Source organism: Phodopus roborovskii, unplaced genomic scaffold (assembly GCF_943737965.1).
Source record: "Phodopus roborovskii unplaced genomic scaffold, PHOROB, whole genome shotgun sequence".
NCBI lineage: Eukaryota > Metazoa > Chordata > Mammalia > Rodentia > Cricetidae > Phodopus > Phodopus roborovskii.
This window is the reverse complement of record NW_026125059.1, coordinates 20,300,246-20,320,746: the sequence shown is the minus strand read 5'-3', so window position 1 is coordinate 20,320,746 and position 20,501 is coordinate 20,300,246. Positions and strand designations below refer to the sequence as shown.

Sequence of the window (20,501 nt, the reverse complement as noted above, 5' to 3'; positions counted from 1 at the left end):
CCCATGGGTACCACACTTCAGTGGGACCTATGCCTCAAGCCCCTTTGGATAGGAAAGAGCGTCTATGTGTGGTGCTGCTCTGGATTTAGCCAAAAGCCTCCTCTTCACCTGCCTCCCTGCTGATGGAGCAAACTGAAGGCAGAGGCAGGGGCCCCACAGCAGCCTTGCTGGCTGGATTTACTGATGCCGGCTGCTTCTCAGTGTTGATTTTTACAGTTTCCCTCTATCGATGGCAAGCGATGCTGATTTTCCATTTATGGCAGTAATAAAAGTCTCCTTTTAAGCTGAATTTATTTAAGTAAAATGGGAAAGATGCTTTGAAAATAAATATTAAGTAAATAATAGCACTGGCGGCACAGGCCCCTGTGGAGAAGGGGAGGCTGTCCTCAGGGTAGGAACCCGCCTGTAGCAGGCCCCTGGCTGCTCCGTCCCCTCACCGCGCACCCTTGATGGCCTGGCATCCAAGCTTGTGCCCTCTGCTAAGAGCCTCCTCTGACTGCCCATGCTGATGCAGGCCTGGCTTTCCTCAGGCTCCTTCAGACGCTGTGCCTCTTTCCAGAAGTTCCCACATACAGTGTGACAAGTCCAGGGGGTGGGGACGCCCTACCTCATGGCCACCCGGTGCAAACAAATCGTGCACGCCCTGAACAACTGTACCCACCACCCACACTCGTTCTTAGCCTTCACTCATTCAGTGGTCCCTGGCGTGTGTGTCTCTCTTCCCCTGTGGGCTCCTTGAAGGCCAGAGCCTTTTTCCTGCGGGAGGGGTCAGGGTTGGCACCTCCCATTCCTCCCTTGTGATGACAGCAGGCAGCCATCTTCCCACGGGGCACACAGCACATTGCCTCAGCATTATGACAGGATTCCTCCCATCTGCCTGTCACAAGGGGTACACAGCGAAGTTGTTCTGGCCTGTCCATTCCTTCTGCGACGGTCCCCTCCACATTATACTTCTTCCCTCTTGGGCAGGCTGGGAGGTCCCCGAAGAGCCTCCTCTGACTCCAGCCCAAAGACACTGCACTGTCCCCTGGGGGGAGGGGCTTGAGCTGGGGCTGCCTCTGTGGCCCCTCTTCTCCTTCCTTTCAGGGAGGTTTTCCTCTGCTAAGCTGTGTGAAAGGGTTAGACAGGTAAATTCATGAGACCAGAAGAGCACCTACCTCCCCCTTTCCTCTAAGCCCCTCCCCCATATTGCTCTGAGCCAGGCACAGAGCAGGCTTCTTAGAATGGCTGGAAGTGTCACAATTTCACACTTCCTACACTGAAAAAAAAAAGACGGGGGGGGGGCATAGATAAAATGTCAGCTCTGGTGAGGAACTTTGCCAACCAGTTCTGGAACTGTGAGCCGATCTTTTGCCTCCCGGCTCTGTGACCTCAGGCTCAGCCACTCCCTTTCTGAGCATCCAGACTCCATGGTGAAACTGGCCAATGACAGTCCACCCCACCAGGCCTGAAGGAAGTAGGGTTTCTTGTACAAGAACTGGGGTGTAAAATGGGTTTCTGCCTTCTATGCTGCAGCAGGGGGCTAGCCCTGATGGTCCTGGGCCCTCCGAGCCTCGCTTTCTTGGGCAGCTTGAAAAGCCTCAGAGTGGATTCGTGCCGGGCTGCCACAGCTGTGGCCAGTGGACTCCCCAGCATGGTAGAGTTCACTGGGCACCCGCTGTGTGCCTGGCACCGTCCTGGTGGCTGGGATGAAGCAGGAAACAGCCTGGAATCACTGCTTTAGGAGTTGGGCATCAACTGGACGATGGGAACAGAGACAAGCAGGCTAGTGAAGAGGTCAGGAAAGCTACAAGCACTGGAGGAGAGCCCTCACTGGGAGGTGGTGGGGACTGAGAGCCCTGGAGTGGGGAATGTAGTGCCAGTGTGGGGGCATGGTCCAGATACGAGCTGTGGAATGCTCACTTAGGGACAGCTTCTATGATTGAGGGAAGCCACTGGGGGCTTTTTAAAATGTAGTAAAACACTCAGAGCATACATTTGTCACACTGACTATTTTTAAGTGTGTAACTGGACAGTCAAAGTGTGTTCAGTCTACTGAGCTGTTGTCAGAACTATCTAGAAATTTTCTGAGTGCAGACAGAGCCTTTGATAGCAACAGAACCTTTCCTACTGAGCATAGCCCGCTGTGAATGCAGCTGCTCTGAGGCCTCTGTAAGGGGGACCCTGTATTTGTCCTTAGAGAATCAGCTACATACATACCACACATACACACAGCACACACTCACACACCATACTCACACACATACATACACACATACCACACCATATGTTCACATATATACTATAGACACACCCCATGCCACACACACATTCACACACACATACACACACTCCACATCATACACAAATACATATACTACACACCACACACTTCCACACCATATACTCATACATACCTACATGACACAACATACATACACCACACCACATACCAAGCACATACCATATACTCACACATACATGCACACTCACAAACACATATACCACTTACATGTACACATACCTCAGACCATACACACCACACCACAACCCACTCACACATATATGTGCCACACACACATACATACATATATATAAAATCACAGACCACACACACACACAACTATACACACACCCCATAGAACACATGCACATATACACACAAACATACATACCACACTCACACATACCTGACAGAGCTCAGGCAGAGCAGAGACCCATCACATGACCACTACCACCTGTACTTCTGCCCTGTCCCCTGTCCCACCAAGTAACGTTTCTTACTGAGCCACCTGCAACATTCTGCTCCATGTAGGGATGATGCAGATCCAAGCTGAAAACCATCACTGGGCCTGGGGAAGGAAGGAACAGGCACCAACCATGCAAGAGGAGCTAAAGGAGGCGTGTGTGTGTGTTTCTGTGTGTGCATGTGTGTGTGCATGTTTGTGTGTCTGTGTGTGTGCGTGTGTGTGGTGAGTGTATCTGTGTGTGTCTGTGTGTGTGTGTGGTGAGTGTGTCTGTGTGTGTCTGTGTGTGTGTGTGTCTGTGTGTGTTTGTGCGTGTGTATGTGCGTGTGTGTGTGGTGAGTGTGTATGTGTGTAGTGTGTGTGTGTGGTGAGTGTGTATGTGTGTGGTGAGTGTATGTAGCATATATATGCATGCATGTGTGGTTTGTATATGTGTGATCTGGGCTCAGAGTAGCAGGGAGTCAGGCTGAGCTGCCCATTTGTGGGTAGAAGAGTTCCCCAGGTGTGAAAGAGCCCAGTGGCTTCTGGAAGGTGAACCTTTGGAGCAAAGAGACCAGAACGGGTGGATGAGGGGTCATAGGGCCCACTATGCATGGATATGGATGCTACATGGTCATGTGACCTCATGAGGTTGTTGAGGACACATCTGTAGAGAGCGAGAGGTGAGGGGTGGGATCAGTGAGTGAGTACCTACTGTATACACTCTGCCTTGTGCCATTTCCTCAGCAGCCCCTGAATTCTCCCTTTTGCAGATAAAGAAACGGGCTTAGAGAGGCAAAGGGCCTGGCCCAGGTCACACAGTGAGGGCCAAGCTGACAGGACTGAAGGCAAAGCTAGAGCTGTCTGGGTGGACCAGGCCCAGGCTGCAAGGACCTGACAGTGAGGACAGAACCGCCAGGCCGCACCAGTCCCTGCATCCAATGCCTGATAGGGCCTGGGGTTAATGAGTGTATCGCTGCCCCAATTAACAGCAGAAAGGCAGCTGATGTCACGCTCAATCAAGCCCCTGTTCCTTCTACAGAATCCTAATTTGTGGACACTGGGTTTAATTGTCTTCCTTGAGTTTTCCTGAGAGTCAGCCAGGCAGGCACAGGCCCTGGGGCTGAAGAACACAAATACCCTTCCTCCAAAATCTATAATTACACTGTCCCTGGAGATGCACTGAGGCTCCAGGAGGCACCTGAGCTAGAAGGAACCTGGGGTGGTTAAAGAAGACAGAGGGAGATCATGTCTGAGAGCCTCTGAGATGCCCCTGGGAGGCAGAAGGCTGGCAGCAAGGGCTGGGGCTTGGAAGGAGGTGCTCAGAGATGATCTAGCCAAACTCCCACCTTCAAGTCTTCTAAACTTGGGTTCAGTTTATCCAGAGACTCACTCTGTGACCTTGGGCACGTTGCTTAACCTCTCTTAGGCCCAGCTGCATCTGAAAAGTGGGACCATTAGGAAGATAGCTGCCCTATGGGAGGAACGGAAGGAGCCGCTGTGGGTACATGGGCTGGCCACATTGTAGGTCGAGAGTGTAGTTCCGTGTGGATGTGGGCAGCCACCTCACTCTCCCTAGCTCCGTCTCTGTATCTCCCACGTGGGGCAGACGAGAGTGTTGGAGACAAGGTCTAAGCAGCACTGGGCTCATGGTGGATGGCAGTGTGTAGTCATATATGTGCACACACCCGTGCACATACGCCTGAGTCTGCAGAGCTAGCCCAGTGGGGCCCCCATTCACCTCAGCCATCAGGCTGTACCCAGCTCACCTCCTCCCTGAAGCTCTCCCAGATTGCCTCCTTTCTGAGGCCAGAGCACAGCCTTAGGACACATAGCATATTATCCGTGGAGTGTCCCCGGGACTCCCCCTATCTTATAGAAAGACACACTGGTGCCCAAGATGGGGAGCAATTCTGAGGTGAGAGCAGAACAGTTGGCAGAGGCAGACTACGACTCCTGCCCAGTGTGCTCCTGGCTCCTCGCCCAGTGCTCTCAGGATTCCCCACACACTGGACTCACGCAGCCGCTTGGAGGGACAGACATGTGTTCAGGTGGCTGACTGTGGACAGGGGAACTTGGATGTTCTGTCACATGCATAGAACCTGTTTTCTCTGTCTTTTATTCATACTTCCTCCTTCACTGGGAAGCTAGATGAGGGGATCCAGGGAGGCCTCACCGCACCCCACCTTAGAGCCCCTGATGAGTCTGAGGGGACCAGAGAAACCCTGGACCAGAACCCCTGCGGGAGGTGGAGCTGGCAGCGATGGCCACAGCAATGGCCTTGTAGTCTCCCTTTGATCTCCCATCTATAACCCCTGTCTACTCTGTGTTAGGATGGTCTGTGCACCGGGGCTGAGGCCAGGGAACACCGCCTCAGGAAAGTCTTCTTGATTGCCTCAGACTGGGCAAGCTGTGTGTACTGTGGAACAGCTCTTCCTCTGCCCTCCAGGGTGCTGCAGACTTTCTCTTTTTGAGATAGAGTCTCATGTATGCAGGGCTTGCTTTGAACTTGCCACATAGCCAAGAATGATCTTGAACTTCCAGTTTCCCTATCTCTACTTGCTGAGTGCTGGAATTACAGTTGTATGCCACTGTGCCCAGACTATGCCATGTGAGGGATCAAGCCCCGGGGCCTCATGCATGGTAGGCCAGCACTGAAATGACTCAGCCTCACCGCTAGCCCAGGGCCCCGCCCCCCTTTGTAGAAAGAGCTCTACAAGCAAAAGGCAACAGATGTCAGAGTGTGGTGGCACAATCTTTAGTCCCAACACTCGGGAGGCAGAGGCAGGTGGATCTCTGTGAGTTTGAGGCCAGTGTGGTCTACAGAGTGAGTTCCAGGACAGCAAGGACTACATAGTAAGACCCTCCATTAAACACAACGAAACAAAACAACCCCCCAAAGTAACCAAATCTCTAAGTATGTGGTGGTGGGGAGTGGGGGTCTAGGGAGTCAGGCTGGTCTGGGTTCAAATTCTGACTCTCGTAGTATGGGAAAGGACTGTACTGGTGGGGGGCAGCTGCTCCCCTAAATCACAAGGACAGGCAAGGGAGCTCATTGTCTGTAAGACATCCGCATAACTGCCACCAAATGCTGGGACTGTGGTTGATCCAGACTGAGACATGCTCAGGTTTCCACTACTTAGCACCAAAAAGAAAAAAAAAAAATAAGATGCAAAATGCCTCATTAATAACTAACTTTATCACATGTTGAAATGATATTTGTTGGTATTGGTTTAGGAAAATATATTATTAAAATTAATTTTAGCTTTTTAAAAACCTTTTTTCATGGGGAAACCAGAAAATGTGTGTGACTTATGGTGTCACATCGTTCTTTCATGCATGTTTCTATTGGAAAGGGCTGTCCTAAACCATCACTGGAAATCCAGTGAAGTGGCTACCTGGGGTGGGCCCCATCTTGTGCTCTGGCCCATCCCAAGCCACAGGACAGAGCTATCTCAGGGATTCAAAGAATGGGACCTGGTCTCACTGACCCTGGCTGATGGAGCGCCCAGAACACACTCTGCATTCTCTGACCCTAGTGAGTGGAACTGTGGGCCTCAGCCAAGGAAGCTGCTGCTCGGGTGAGGAGGCGGACAGGAGGCTGTGACCAAGAGACACTAAGTGGGCAGGCAGAGGCATGTCCCTTCCTTTTACTTGGAGCCACACACACGACCCTCACTGTCTTGTCTGCTGCCTGTGGGCCACAGAATCACACTTTGGAGAGGAGGAGAGGTTCCAAGGTTGTATCTCAGGGCTGATGTAGCCTTCCCTTGCTTAGCTCCAGGATCTTAAGTGGAGCTTGCTCTGTGGGAGAGCAGGTGGTGCCACTCTCTGGTCTCTGAGGGTTAGCAGTGGCATGTGGTGTGGGTCACAGGTGTCCCACACCCAGCCAGTCTCATATCCCTGGCCCTCCAGGGGACACTTGTTCCAGGATGCTGCTGCCTTCTCCTGGTGACAGATGAATAGATAGATACATATATGATAGACAGATTGATAGATGATAGATAGACAATAGACAGATGATAGACAGACAGACAGCACAGGAATGACTGTACCTCCTGGGAGGACAGATAACATGTTAGCTGTGCCACACAAGATATTCCTGTACACAAATGATTCCATTTAAGTGAATTAAAATAAAATTTAAAATCCAGGTCCCCGGTTCACTCAGCAAGTGGCCACTATGTTGCCTTACATACAGACCATCTTTCCCTCATAAGAGCTTCAGCTCCCACCCTAGATGAGAAGATGCCAGGAGATTGCAGTGAGAGGAGCAAGGGACAGTTAGTGCTGTGTTGAAACACCTCCAGCTACTGTGTAAAAACAGGTTGTTTCCAGGGAAGAGTGAAGTAGCTGGGCCAGTGTGATAATGGCGGCTTGGCCCTGTGGCAAGGCGCTGGAGTCTGGAGAACCCTGGGCCAGAACCCATGGACCTAGTGTAGGTTGTGGGGGTTGAGGCAGAGAGCTTGGGACTGTGGTCTGAGTACTTGTCACAGGCCCTGGCCTGTGACAAGGAGGGCAAGTGTGGTTGGCACTACCCCTCTAGGAGCCTGGTTTCCTCCTGCCCCGAGGACAGGGACAGCCCAGCTCTTGCCCAGCCATGTGTAAAGGTAGCTCACAGCATCCATACCATCTCCATGACTCAAGCCATGTTCATCATCAAACAGGCCTTGTTTGTGTATCCAGGGCTAGCTAGCCCTTCCACTCTGCAGAGAAACAGGAAAGCTTCCCCTCCTCCCTCCCCCCTACATCCGTAAGAAGCTTTCTAAACATTGGCCTGCTAGGCTTTCTCTCAATCCCGAGATGTTGCTGAAGAAAAGCTCCACATGGGTACCTTGTGCAAAGCAAAGACACTTGTCAAACCTGATCACACGAAACTCCCCTTGTCCTGTGGAGGGAGTGGGGTCACTGCTCCTTGATTCAAGATGCCACCTCTTCACTCAGGGCTCTCTTTGCTGGGACAGGAGGCCCTCTGGGGATAGGAATGTCTGTCCCTCTGACCTGGATCTGGGGGACTGCATAGCCCAGGGGTGGGGGCTGATGGAAGTTGCATGCCTGGGGTGACCTGCAGTTGCTAGGCATCTACCATCTTCCTTCTGTGAGGAAGAAGTCGCGCTAATTGCATCTCAGAAGTTTGGGGGGAAAGAGCCAGAGCATATAGAGGGGAGGGGGCTGGGCTCGTGAAGTGGGGGTTCAGCATTGTAACCTGGGCAGGGGACTGCTGCTGGCTCCTAGAACTGGTTGTTCTGAGGCTTGGTGGGAGCTGGGCCCTGCAGGAATGCCAGCCAGGCAGAGTGGCTGCCTCTCTCCTCTGCATCCCGCTCTGCACATCTGGAGCAGCCAAGCTGGTGGCCACTGAACAAAGAGTTGCTGGAGTCCATAAAGGGGTGACTCGGAGCTGAACTTTAATTGACCACAGGAACCACGCAGGAAGTGGAGAATCCCCAGAGCAAAGGGAGCTGGGAGAAGAGGCAGGAGCCCAGGAAGAGGGAGGGGAGCCTGACAGAATCCCAGCCCTGCTCCAGAAGGGTCAGCGTGGTGTCTGGGTGAACCCCAGGGGAAGTGGGGACCTTATGGCTGGGTTTGAGCTTAGAAAATGGTGCAGCTTAGGCTCACAGGGCTGGGCACTGGGTAGGGTGAATAGAAGAATCTGGAAGAATTAAAATTGGCAGCCTCCTTGCCTTCTGGCCTCCTGGCTCACTTGCAAGTCAGCCCTCCGTCACTGCTCTGCCCCTGTCCTCCTCAGTCTCTAGGAGTGTCATGCCACACACAGCTCTCTTGGGACCAGGCTCCTGTTTCTGAGCCCTCATCTGCCTGTTCCCCAAACAGCACTTTTCACAGAGACGCCCCATGACATGACGGCACGGACAGGCGAGGACGTGGAGATGGCCTGCTCCTTCCGAGGCAGTGGCTCTCCATCCTACTCACTGGAGATCCAGTGGTGGTACCTGCGCAGCCACCGGGACTGGACTGACAAGCAGACATGGGCCTCCAACCAGGTAAGACCTTGGGAATGCATCCACGGGGGATGCTGCAAGGGCCCCATGTTCTCAGCAACACCCTTCGGGCACTCCTTCCTTGCGGGGATAGCGCAGGTGGTGGCCAGAACAATGCTTGTTCTAGGCCTCCTCTGTTGCCAGGGAGACTGAGGCCAGCAGGATGGAACCTCCTTCAGGGTTTGGATGAATGGGTCTCAGGACACTTCCTGTCACTTCTCCATATCACACTGGCAGTACTTTTGTAAAGGGCTCTGCAAGGAGGGCCATGTTGTTACATGATTCATTTCAAGCACCCATGCTTACATGCCAACAGGCTCCCTGCACTAGGTCACAGCAGACACACTCAGTCCTCCATGCACAGTCTCCTGAGTTCACTCAGCCACAGCCGCTGCTACTCTATGGGCTTTATCTAGGAAGTTGCACTTGCTGTAAGCAAAGCAGATGGGGGCAGCCTTGGCCCAGAGATAGGAGGGATAAGTGGCCTGCTCCCTCTCCCTGAGGCTGGGTCATTCCTTGATAAGGCCCTGTGTTCCCAAGGCACCTAGCAAGGTAAGGTTGGCTAAACCATTGTCTGGCTCCCTACCTTCCCTTCAGGGTTTCCTAGCCTTCCCTACCAAACGAGTGTGCTTCCTTCATGCTCTTCAGGTCTGCCTTCAGGGACACCGTCTAAGACAGTGATCCCACACTGTCTGTACAACAGCACAAAGATATATACATACCTACATGAACATGTGAGTACACACCTTCAGGGACATCTTCTGAGACAGTGATCCCACAAAGATACATACATACAAGCATAGATACACATACACACACACACACACATATATATACATATATATGAACATATGTGTACACACCTTCATAAGCACACACACACACACATATATATATATATATATGAACATATGTGTACACACCTTCATGAGCACACACCCTTAGTACAAGTCCATGGCAAACTGTCTTGATCATGGGAGTGACAGTTCCCAATATGTCAGCCTGCCACAAGCAGGCATGGAAGATCCATATAGACAGAGGAAACCCTTAGGAAGTGAGTTTGGGATATCTATGGGCATTCAAAGGTATTTTTGGGTATTTTGGGGTGGAAGCCTCCAGGACATGATCAGTGATTCAACTGTATCTGCTACAAACATTATGTCCAGGTTCAAACATGCAACCTTACCAGCACATTCCCAGACGGGCACAGACTTCTAGAGACACTCCATCCACACTTTCCCCATTTGTATGTACACACAGACACATGGCCATTATAGCCAAACATCCTGTGAGTCCAGATGCCTGGCCCTATGGCCAGGGTCACAAGCATCTCCTTCCTCTCCCTTTGGCTGCCCTCTCCTGCATTGCCAGTGGACACAGAGCTGAAAGACCCCAATTCCAGACCTCATGATCTCTAGCTAGAACCTTATTTTTATAAGATTTATTTGTTTACTATTTTAGTTGCATATGTGTGCCTGAGCGTGTGTGCCTGAGTGTGTATGTATGTGCATTGTGTAGATGCAAGTACCTATGGAGACCAGAAGGGGGCACTGGATCCCTTGGAGCTTGGCATTGGCTCTAAGCTTGGGTCTTCTGGAAGAGCAGCAACAGTTCTTTACTGCTCAGTCATCTCTCCAGCCTTTTTTTACATTATCATTTTTAAATTTGACTGGAATGTATGTAAGTGTGTCTGTAAATAGGATTCAGAGTGACATTTCCACAGCTGTATACACTGTGCACTGATGAAATCCAGCGTCCTTGACCATGATCCTGTCTCCGTGCCGTTTCTCCCCACCCCGACCCCTCTCTAACCCTTGTCTCTGCTCTCTGTTCTCCCTCTCTGGACAGCTAAAAGCATCTCAGCAGGAGGACTCGGGGAAGGACGCCACCAAAATAAGTGTGAGTTTTGATAATGACTTTCCACAAATGGTTTAATGGAAGATGCTGCTGTAACAACAAAAAATGTTTTTCTTTTCTTTCTTTTTTTTTTTTTCTTCCCATTTCAGCAGGGAACTTGGGCAAGAAAATAGAGGAAGTGGGGGGGGATGGGAGATGCCAGCCTGGTGGGGGTTTTTTGTTTGTTTTTCTGGGTCTTTTTTTGTTAGAGATTTTTCAAGTTCATTGAATGGCAGGCAGGAAAAATGACGGGAGAGAGAAGACAAATTCTCCCCTGGCAGGCCAAGGCCAGGTATGCCTCCCTGGTGTTCCATGCCTGACTCAACCCCATTTGTCACTGGGAAGCTACAAGGTCTCAGGAGGCTGAGTAGGCTATCCCCCCCCCCCCCACATCATGACTGATGCTAGAGCATCTCAGAATCCCTGGGTGTGACTTCCAGGAGCAGGGACTCTAGGACTGGCTGGTCTTAGGCATCCACTCAAGGTTTTGTTTTTTTTGTTTTTGTTTTGTTTTTGGCCGTAGTGGGCAGAGAAGGCCAAGTATCTGTCCATCCATTTTACAGCCTGGGTAGCTGAAGCTGGAGAGTACCTAAGTGTGGCTAGTGTTGCTAAGCTTCTTGTCCTCTGCCAAAGCCCAGGGAGCTGGGATGCGACAGTTACTGTGGAGTTTGAGTGCCTAAAGCCCAGCATGGAAGAGAAAGGCACTGTCTAGAAAGAAGATAAAATGGGGGGGGGGAGAACATGGAGCAGAGGGGACTATTCTGGGCATACATGTGGCCACAAGACTGGGCTGGGGTCCTGGAAGTTCGCCAGCAACACACCCATAGTGCAGGCGCCCTAATATAGATAAGAAAGGTGTGGGGGGAAGCCTTTCCAATCCCCCTTTTTGGCTGGGTCTCCTACAGCTTCTTAGGGACCATAGGGGACATCAGGGTCCCTGGGGCCAGTACAGTCCAAGGGAAGCTGTGCTCCTGAACCAGGGGTTGCAGGAGAGTAGCTACCAGGACAAGTAAGGGCACTGTGGCCAGGAGGGCAGGGAGGAGGCTCCTTCAGCCACTCAGGGAAGGGGCTAGCAAGTGAGAGACTGGATGGAGTCACAGCAACCCTGGGACCTTCTGGCATGGGAATCTCAGCCATTCACAGTTTAAGGCAGCCAATCCTGCGCTCCGGCCCTCAGCCAAGGGCATGCTCCTGTTTCATTCCCCATTTCTTTCCTCTATGCCCACCAGGCAGAGGTCTCCAGATGTACCAACACACCAACTTCCGAGGACACACCCTCTGCCTTGATTGTGTCCCATTCCGTGAGTGGCTCTGGGCTCTGGCAAAGAAAGAATTATCTAATTGATTGAGAGGATTATAATTCCAGGCTGCTAGCCTCAAGAGAGGGGAATGCAATGCTAATTAGTTAAATAAAATAAATGTTCTCTGTGGGAGTGTGAAGTCACCCCCAGTCCATTCCTATAATCCTCACACCAGCTGGGGCTTCAGGGTCTGGTACCAGGCCCAGCCTTTTACACAGCCATGTAAGCCAGCGTTCCTAAATACACAGGCAGAGCAGACCACACCCGAAGGCAGACCCGCAGCCTGTCTTCTTAATGTCTTAGGCAATGGCACAAACTTTTCTTCTAGACCTTCAAGGCTCTGTGACTATTCTGCCATGTCCAGGCTCATCTGTTCCCTCCTACCCCTGGGCCTTTGCATAGTCTGGGCTCTCTGCCTAGAAATCTATTCCTATCTCTCCTTTCATTGCTCAGCTGAGGAAAGCCTCCTGGGCCCAGTTACAACTGCACCCTTCCCCTTCCCTGATGGCTATGTTTCTGTCATTAGCCACCCCTGGATTACTTCATGTCAGTCTCCCCCAGACACAGTAGGCCCAGGATGAACCTGGTTCATGGTTGCATTTCCATGGACCAACATAGAGCCTGGCACATAAAAGATGCCCAGTTAATATTTACTAATTACTATCCCTCTCACACACTCTCAGACCAATGTATATACAAACATGTCGGTATATATGAGTGTTAGCATGGTGTGAGTTGACTTTGTGTACCTGTGTGTCCAGGTGATAATAGTGAGTGAGGAACTCATATGGGGACTGCAGGGACCAGAAGATCCAGACCTTGTGTTCTCACATCATCTAAAGGCCAAATTTGCTGCACTGGCTCCCAGCTTTATAGCTGGTGGGACATCTTTGGGCCTTTGATGAACCACTATGTGAACTATGGGCCAGGCAGTGCCAGGGCCTGTGGGAGACTTGGCTTCAGTAGGTAGTGGGGGACACTTCTGAACCTGTGGAGCCTGCTATGGAATCCTACAGATGTCCAGACTCAGGGTTGGTTATAGTGACGGTAGTTGGGGATCCTGAGGATACCATAGGGCTGGCACTTAGTATGCCAGGAGCTGAGCTCTGGCTCTGGCTCTGCCTCTGCCTCCTCTTCATCTCTGTTTCTGGAATAAGATAGTGTAAGAAAACACTAGAAACCAGAATTAGCTTGTGCTGAGGGACCCAGTACTTACTTGTGGCCTGCAGAGCCCCAGGCTGCCATTCTGTAAAGCTCTCCTTCATTGACAGCTGTGTTCAAGTTCTGCTGTGGTCTAGCTAATGCTCTCTGCATTAGGGGCTGAATTGGGGGTTAAATTGATCCCTCACTGGTCGCACAGGTAAAGATGATGCTGAATTGCTGACTTAAGAAGTTCCACAGCTCAGTGGATAAAGTTGCTTCCCCCCACCCCCACCCTGAGCCTAATGACCTGAGTTTGATCCCTGGGACCCATATAATAGGAGAGAACTGAACCTCATGTCATCCCCTGACCTCCACATACGTGTCAGAACAAGCACATACCCATACATTCATGCGCTCACAAAAATTAGTTTTTTTTAAAAAAAAAAGAATGTCCCCTTTCCCTGTCAAGTGATGACAGCAAGAAACACTTCCAGAAGGCCAGTCACTTGTGCCCAATCCCCAGGCCCAATCGGAAAATGGGCATGTATTTACTTCCCCCGGGAGAGAAAAGGGAACATGGCAGCTGCCATGCCACAGGAGGAGAGTGGCTGATTTCTGAGAACCTGTGCCAGGGGCCTGAGCTAACACAGGCCTGGGGCGCCCTGAAGGGCCCTCTGGGCTGTGCCAGCTGTGGGTGGGCTTGCAGCCAATCAAGGAAGAGCAGGTGGAATGGGGTTGGGGCACTTTGGGAAGATACTGGAGGAGGCTCTGTTGATGACCCAACTGGCAGAGTCAGGGGCTGCCCTGGCTCCTGCAGATGGTGAGGTCTGGATAGAACAGTGGTATCTCACATGTTCAGGGGCAGGAGCCGAGGGAGTCCGGGCTGGAAATGCTTCATAGTGCAAGATCACCATAGTAGAACCACAGGGCCCCAGAGCTAGGCGCTTCCTAACTTGGGCTTTGAATCTGCTCAGGGGCTGGTGAAGTGGCAGAGTCGAGCAGTAGCTGGCCCTGGCTAGACCAGCCCATCCCTCCCTGATTCCCCAGGCACCTCCCAGGTTTCCCCTTGAAACCACACGGAAGCAAAGGTCACCCTGTGGGCACAGATGGCCTGCCTGGCCTTTCCTCCTGGCCCAGCTGGGAGGACAGGGCCTGGGGTGTGTGGCTGTGGCCAGCAGGAGGCTGGCGGTCAGAGCCGCCTGGCCAGGCTCTTTCGGCGTGATTAGGTGCTTAATCGCTGAGGCCTGTCGATGCTGGGCTGTGATTATGATTTACAGCCAGGCTGCCCTGCGGGTGTGTCTTTTGGCCTCTCCAGTCGCACGGATTCCTGAATGAGGAAGCCCAGCAGGCTTTTCCATCATTCCAAACGACTGAGGTGGTATAGAGAGCCCCTCCAATGGAGCAGCCATGGATCAGACTTAGGGCAGGGCTCACCAATGACCGAGTGCTAGAGGCTGGGGAGTGAGGTGGGAGGGGTTTCTTCCCATAGGCCACGCCCTGGGTGTGGCCATGCATTCCTGATCTAGGGAGCCTCAGTTTTCTCTCTTAGGGACCCTAGGAGGTTCTGGGACATGGTACTACAACGAGGGAGGGCTCTGAGCCCTGCTGCTGTTTGGGTCTTTGCCTTTTGCACATTGTGCTGAGGGCAAAGCTGAGGCTCCAGCCCCGCCTCCTTCTGGCTTCTGACTAGGATGGCCAGGGTACTCGAGAGTGGCTTGTGATGTAGACCTTGTCCCACCAGCCCCTGATGGAAGCGCTGCCCTTCTGAAGGCCACCATTGTCTGTTGTCCTCCGGGAGGCTGCACAGGGGCTGACAGCTAAGGCAGAGGTCTCAGCGTCCCCTCTGCCTGCGCCTGGAGGGCGGGGCGTAGGCTTCCCTCCCCAGGAGCTGCTGTCCCCAGCGCTGCGCATTATTACTCCATTAGCGCCTTGTAGGGTTGACAAATGAAGGATAATTAATATCCGTGAGGGAAACAGATGTTGAGGTAATTCGCTCCCGCTGCGCATTTGCAATGGCTTCTCCTAACTCACAGAAGAGCATGGCGGGACCGCGGGGGTCTTTCTGTGCCCTTGGTCAGGGTTATGCAGTTAGTGGGCAGAGTTGACATCAGCTGAGCCCCACATGAGAGAGGAGGGAGCGTCTGATTCTTGACTCTTGTGCCTTGTTTCCCCCATTGGGACACTCTGTCTGTGTCCCACTCCAGTTCCTCTTGCTATACCATAAGCCCATGTTTTCCTGCTTCCTGGGGGATGGGCTCCTCACCAGGTGGCTCTTATGGAGCCTGTGCTGCCAGCTCTGGAATCCTCTGTGGGTCTATCACATGGTCCTTAGGGTGAATGCACAGAGGCTAGTCAGTTTCCCCATCAGTAAAGTGGTTACCGAGTGTGTGTGTGTGTGTGTGTGTGTGCGCACCCTAAGAGGATGGCATTTAGGCTGTACTCCAATTGGAAAAAGGAGATGGAGCTAGTCCTTCTACTCAACAGACACTGGCTGCTGTTTGTGCCAGGCTATGTGTGTGCCTCAGTGCAGGCTGGGAAATATGTCTACAGGCCATGCCCCCCTCAGGGACCATCCTTTTTACCCTGGGGTCCCTCACTTTGTTGGGGGGGGTTCAGCAGGAAACCCACCAGGGCCCCAAAGCAAAACTTGGGGACTTGGCAGGCTATCTAGAAGAGGGAACATTAGTGCTCAGGGACCAGGCTGGTGGGCTGAGCAGCCTAGGAAGATGGGTACTGCCAGATGATGGCTGGGGACTGGTTTCCAGTAGGGCTGGGCCTCCAGCTCTAAGAAAGGTCCTTCCCTAAATAAAGGTCCAACTTCATTTCCTTTAACTTTTTTTTAATGATAGAAGTGTAGAAATTTACAGAAATAAACCCATGTCCCATATCCACCATTCCAGTCATACCAATGATGCATTTTACTCCAACTGCCTTTTCTCTTGTAATTGAAAAAAAAAAAAAAAAGTTGCCAGCAGAGTTATATTAGCAGCAGATTTATTCACGAGAGTACTAATCTGGAAATTACCCGAATACCAGCCAACAGGAAACTGTGTAGACAAGCCAGTGTGGTCACCAATGAATACCACACAGCAGTACACAGAAACAGCCGATCTGGCATCCTGTGAAAGTCATGCTTGGCAAAGGGCAGTCCTACACAGTGCTAGAAGGTGGCTGAACTACGGGGACAGATATGGAAAGGAAGCCCCTAGTGGGGATTAAGTACTGACACAGAAGAGGTCCACGGGTTTAGACAGTCTCCATGGCAGGCACACGGGCATGAGCATGAATGGGCTGTCCATCCAGTTGGGCGTACTTGACCCAGGACAACAGGGCTCCAACCAAGGGTTAGGTATAGTGTTATAATAATTATATTATAACATTAGTTCAGGAGGTTAAGACAGGAAGGTTCTGACTCAGGCAACCTGGACAACATAGTGAGATCATAGCTTTATAACAATTCAAATCAATAAAAAGGCAAAACTTTACAAGCATACCACTCACTCCTGATGGGAGATGCCGTTATGTATATATGTTTCTCTTACTGGTTAATGAATAAAGCACTGTTGGCCAATAGGAAAGGAGGGTAGGAGAGACTAGGAGACAAGGAGAAAAGAGGAAATAGTAAGGAGGAATCAAGATGGAGAGTCTGGAGAAAGCAGAATGCCGGCCGGCTCCCCGGTAAGAGAAGACCACATGAAAATACATAGATCAGTAGAAATGGGTTAATACTTAAGACAGAGCTAGCAGATAAGAAACTAGTACCGGGCCAACAGAATTATATCAAATACAGAGTCTCTGTGTGATATTTGGGGCTGGCGAGGTGGTGGGACAGACCAGGCGGCGGCGGGAGGAAAAACCTTACTAAGCATCCAGCTGTAGTGCTTTGGTTGTCAGCCTGTATCCTTTTTTATTTTTCCTTTAGACTTTATTTATGTATGTGTTTGCCTGGATGTATGTCTGTTCACCGCCTATGTGCCTGGTGGCTGTGGAAGCTGGAGGAGGGAATAGGATTCCTTGGAACTAGAGTTCCAGTTGTGAGCTGTCATGTGGGTGCTGTCCCCTACAAGAACAGCCACTGCACTTAAATGCTGAACCATCTTCCCAGTCTCCATCTTCCAGCCTCTATCTTAAAGAACCCTTGGGGCTGGTGGGATGGCTCAGCAAGTAATGGCGCTGGCCATGAAACCAGACACCTAAGTTTGAGCCTTGGATCCAGATGGTGGAAGGGAAGGAGAGGTGACCCCTGCAGATTTTCCTCTGACCACATAGTCACTGTGGCACAAAGCTCCCTACCCACGTTTCTCCCAAGCCCTGCTGTGAGGCAGCTGGCTTCCCTCCTATGCAGGGGTTTTTCAGTTTGTTCATAAACAACAACACAGCCTGGGAGCTTTGCCAGACTTGTTCCTTGCTTGAGTGCGGAACTCTCACAGGCTGGGTTCTGGCTCTCCCTTCTTCACTGCTGGGCAGTACTCCACTGGCTGCACGCACCACCCCGTGGATAGGCATTAGCGTTGCTTCTGTTTGTCTGTTTGCCTTTCAGCTGCTGGGATGCTGACCTTGGGTCCCCTCCCTGGCTGTATCTGGGGTGGGAGCAGCCTGGCAGCTTGGCTCGCAACCCCGACCGGTCCTCACAGTGCCTCTGTCGCCCCCAGGTGGTCAAGGTGGTGGGCAGCAACATCTCCCACAAGCTGCGGCTGTCGCGGGTGAAGCCCACTGACGAAGGCACCTACGAGTGTCGCGTGATCGACTTCAGCGACGGCAAGGCCCGGCACCACAAGGTCAAGGCTTACTTGCGGGTGCAGCCTGGAGAGAACTCGGTGCTGCAGCTGCCTGATGCGCCCCCCGCCGCGCCCGCGCCACCGCCCAAGCCCGGCCGGGAGCTGCGCAAGCGCTCTCTGCCCGAGGCCTGCAGCCTGTAGCCCTCCCGTCCCGCATGCAGTCCTCCTGGCCCTGCGGCGACGGCGGCAGAGGAGTCCCGCGTGTGCTTTGCTTGCTTGCCCCCCTCCCGGCTCCGCCTCGTGCACCCCGTCCTTGCGGCCAGCCCCCTGGTGAGGAGCCGGACCGTGAGGGGCCCCATGCTCCTGCTACCTGGAACCGGCTCCGGGTCCCCCAGGGAAGTGGAGACCCACCAGCCCCACGCGGGAGGCTGCCTTGCCAGGCAGAGCTAGCACCAGCAGGCTCGTATTGGGCCCTCGAGGCTCTCCCCGAGCCCCTCTCTGCCGGCATCCCCCATGCCCAGCCCTGTCTTGGGCTTGTGAAATCCACCCAAGGGATCCCCTCCACCCATCCCATCCCCCATTCCTGATCAGGGGACACCCACCCTGGTGGTTTGTAAATATTTCTATTGGGCCCACCCTGCCCCGGAACTGGCTCAAACCTCTGGCCACCCTCGGTGATGGAGGGGAGGTGGGAGGCCCAGGGCTTTGCCTAGGGGTGAGCGGGCCCTGTGTATATGACCCAACCTGTGAGTACCAGCCAACTCCAATAAAGCGGTTTAAACCAACAGTGTCTTGCTGGGCCTGGCAGCTGAGCCACCTTGAGGAGGGAGGGAGGGAGAGTTTGTTGAATCACAGCACTGAACAGAAGTGACCTGGTGCAGAGAGGAGCCTGAAAGGGCAAGAGCTGCTGCTGGCTGGGGAGAAGGGTCACCAAAGGAGAGAAGCATCTTTTTTCTACCCCACTGAGAATACTGGCACCTGAATTAGTCCTGGGTCCCACAATAATCACATATTACAGAAGAACCTGTAAAGTATGCTTGCCGGAGTGCATAAACATCCTTATAGTGGCCACCCAGAAAACCTGTCACTCCCGAGCCCATCTTTTTTAGAGGGAAATGCTGAGAGGCCACAGCACACCTTACCTCCTTAGCATCTCAGCAACGAGAGAACCATTTCTTGTTTCTCCCTGCTTATATCCCGTTTCGGCCCAGCTACCTCACTTCCTGTCTGTCTGTAGAGACCTCCAGACCTCTATGGTTAGCTAGTGGCCAGCTCCATTCTCTGACTCCCAGACAGGCTTTATTTGTACAAGCAAGATATCACCACAGCCAATAGTGACTCTTATGCTAATATCATCATCAATTTTAGAGTCTCATATGCCTATTTTAGTAGGGTTTTTTTGTTTATTTTTAGTTTTAATACCTATATGTATGTCACTTTTTTTTTTCATTACATGCATCTTTATGTGGGGGTATATGCATGCCACAGCATGTATGCAGAGGTCAGAGAACACCCCGAAGATGTCAGTTCGCTTCTCCCACCAAGTGGGTCCTGAGGATCAAACATCAGGCTTGGCGGAGCTGTCTTACCCACTGTGTTAGTTACTTTAAATAAAATCTCTTAATTTACTTTTTTTTTTTTTTTTTTTGAGTGCTGGGAATGAGAATTCCTTGCACATGCTAGGCAAGTGCTCTCCCATGGAGCTATATCCTAGCCCCTATTTATTTGAGTTTTGTGTTTTTGTTTTAGAAACATGGTCTCATGTAGCTCAGAATGGCCTTAAACTCTGTGTGGTCAAGGATGACCTTGAACTCCTGATCCTCCTGCTTCAGATTCTCCAATACTGGGTTGGCAGGGTGTTGCGTGTGTTCCTTCTGAGTGTTTCATCTTGGGCTACTGCTATGAGCATCTTTTCCATGTCCACCGTGCACACGAGCCTGAGAGTCTCACAGGCATTTGCTATATCAGCGCTCCAGGCTGTCCACTTTAGGATCTCACATTCTTCTCGGACCATCACCATCCCCCTATTACACAAGAGGAATCAGGGTCAGAGAAGACACACAGTTCACCCTAGCTCACACAGTGGTTGGACCTTCCTTAGCCTAAAAGTGTGAGCAGTTGGCCTTGGCAAGACCAGATCCCTTCAAAACTCTTCTCCCTCACCATGCATGCCCTGGATCATCCCATCTACATGGTTTTGCTAAGAATTTCCCTGAAGATGTGTTGACATGGACATCTCAGGCCAGTATGGCCAGCAGATCCCTTTCTCTGCACCTTCAGAAACCAATAACACTACCCAGGGACAGGGATGTGTTGCTATGGTGAAACTGGGTCCCAAGACATTTGCATCACTACAGTATCCCCAAGACAGGCTCTGTATCCTCATTTTTCAAATGAGGACATAAGCTCAGAGGATGACAGCTGAAGGCAGGCAAGATGGATGGATGGATGGATGGATGGATGGATGGATGGACAGACTGACAGATAGATCAACAGGTGGACGGATGATAGATGGATGATAATTGAATGGATAGACAATGGATGAACTGGTAGATGGATGATGGGTGGATGAGGGGTTGGTAGATGGGTGGATGGATGATGGATGAATAATGGGTGAATGGTAGATGGAGGGATGTACTAATGGGTCAGTGAATAGGTAGACTGATGGTTTATGGAAGGACTGATGGATGGATTGACAGACTGATGTATTATGGAAAGACTGCTGGATGATAGGTAGATGGA

General features: G+C 51.7%; 1 protein-coding gene across 1 annotated transcript in view; it reads left to right on the top strand.

The window, feature by feature from the left end:
• Vstm2l (V-set and transmembrane domain containing 2 like) overlaps positions 1–18,127 on the top strand; it is a 30,494-nt gene extending 12,367 nt beyond the window's left edge. The window contains exons 2-4 of the mRNA XM_051187648.1: positions 8,535–8,704; positions 10,550–10,600; positions 17,694–18,127. Of these exons, the coding sequence (XP_051043605.1) occupies positions 8,535–8,704; positions 10,550–10,600; positions 17,694–17,960 (488 nt within the window). The 3' untranslated portion in view covers positions 17,961–18,127. The remainder of the gene's footprint in view (positions 1–8,534; positions 8,705–10,549; positions 10,601–17,693) is intronic.
• The last annotated feature ends 2,374 nt before the right edge of the window (positions 18,128–20,501 follow it).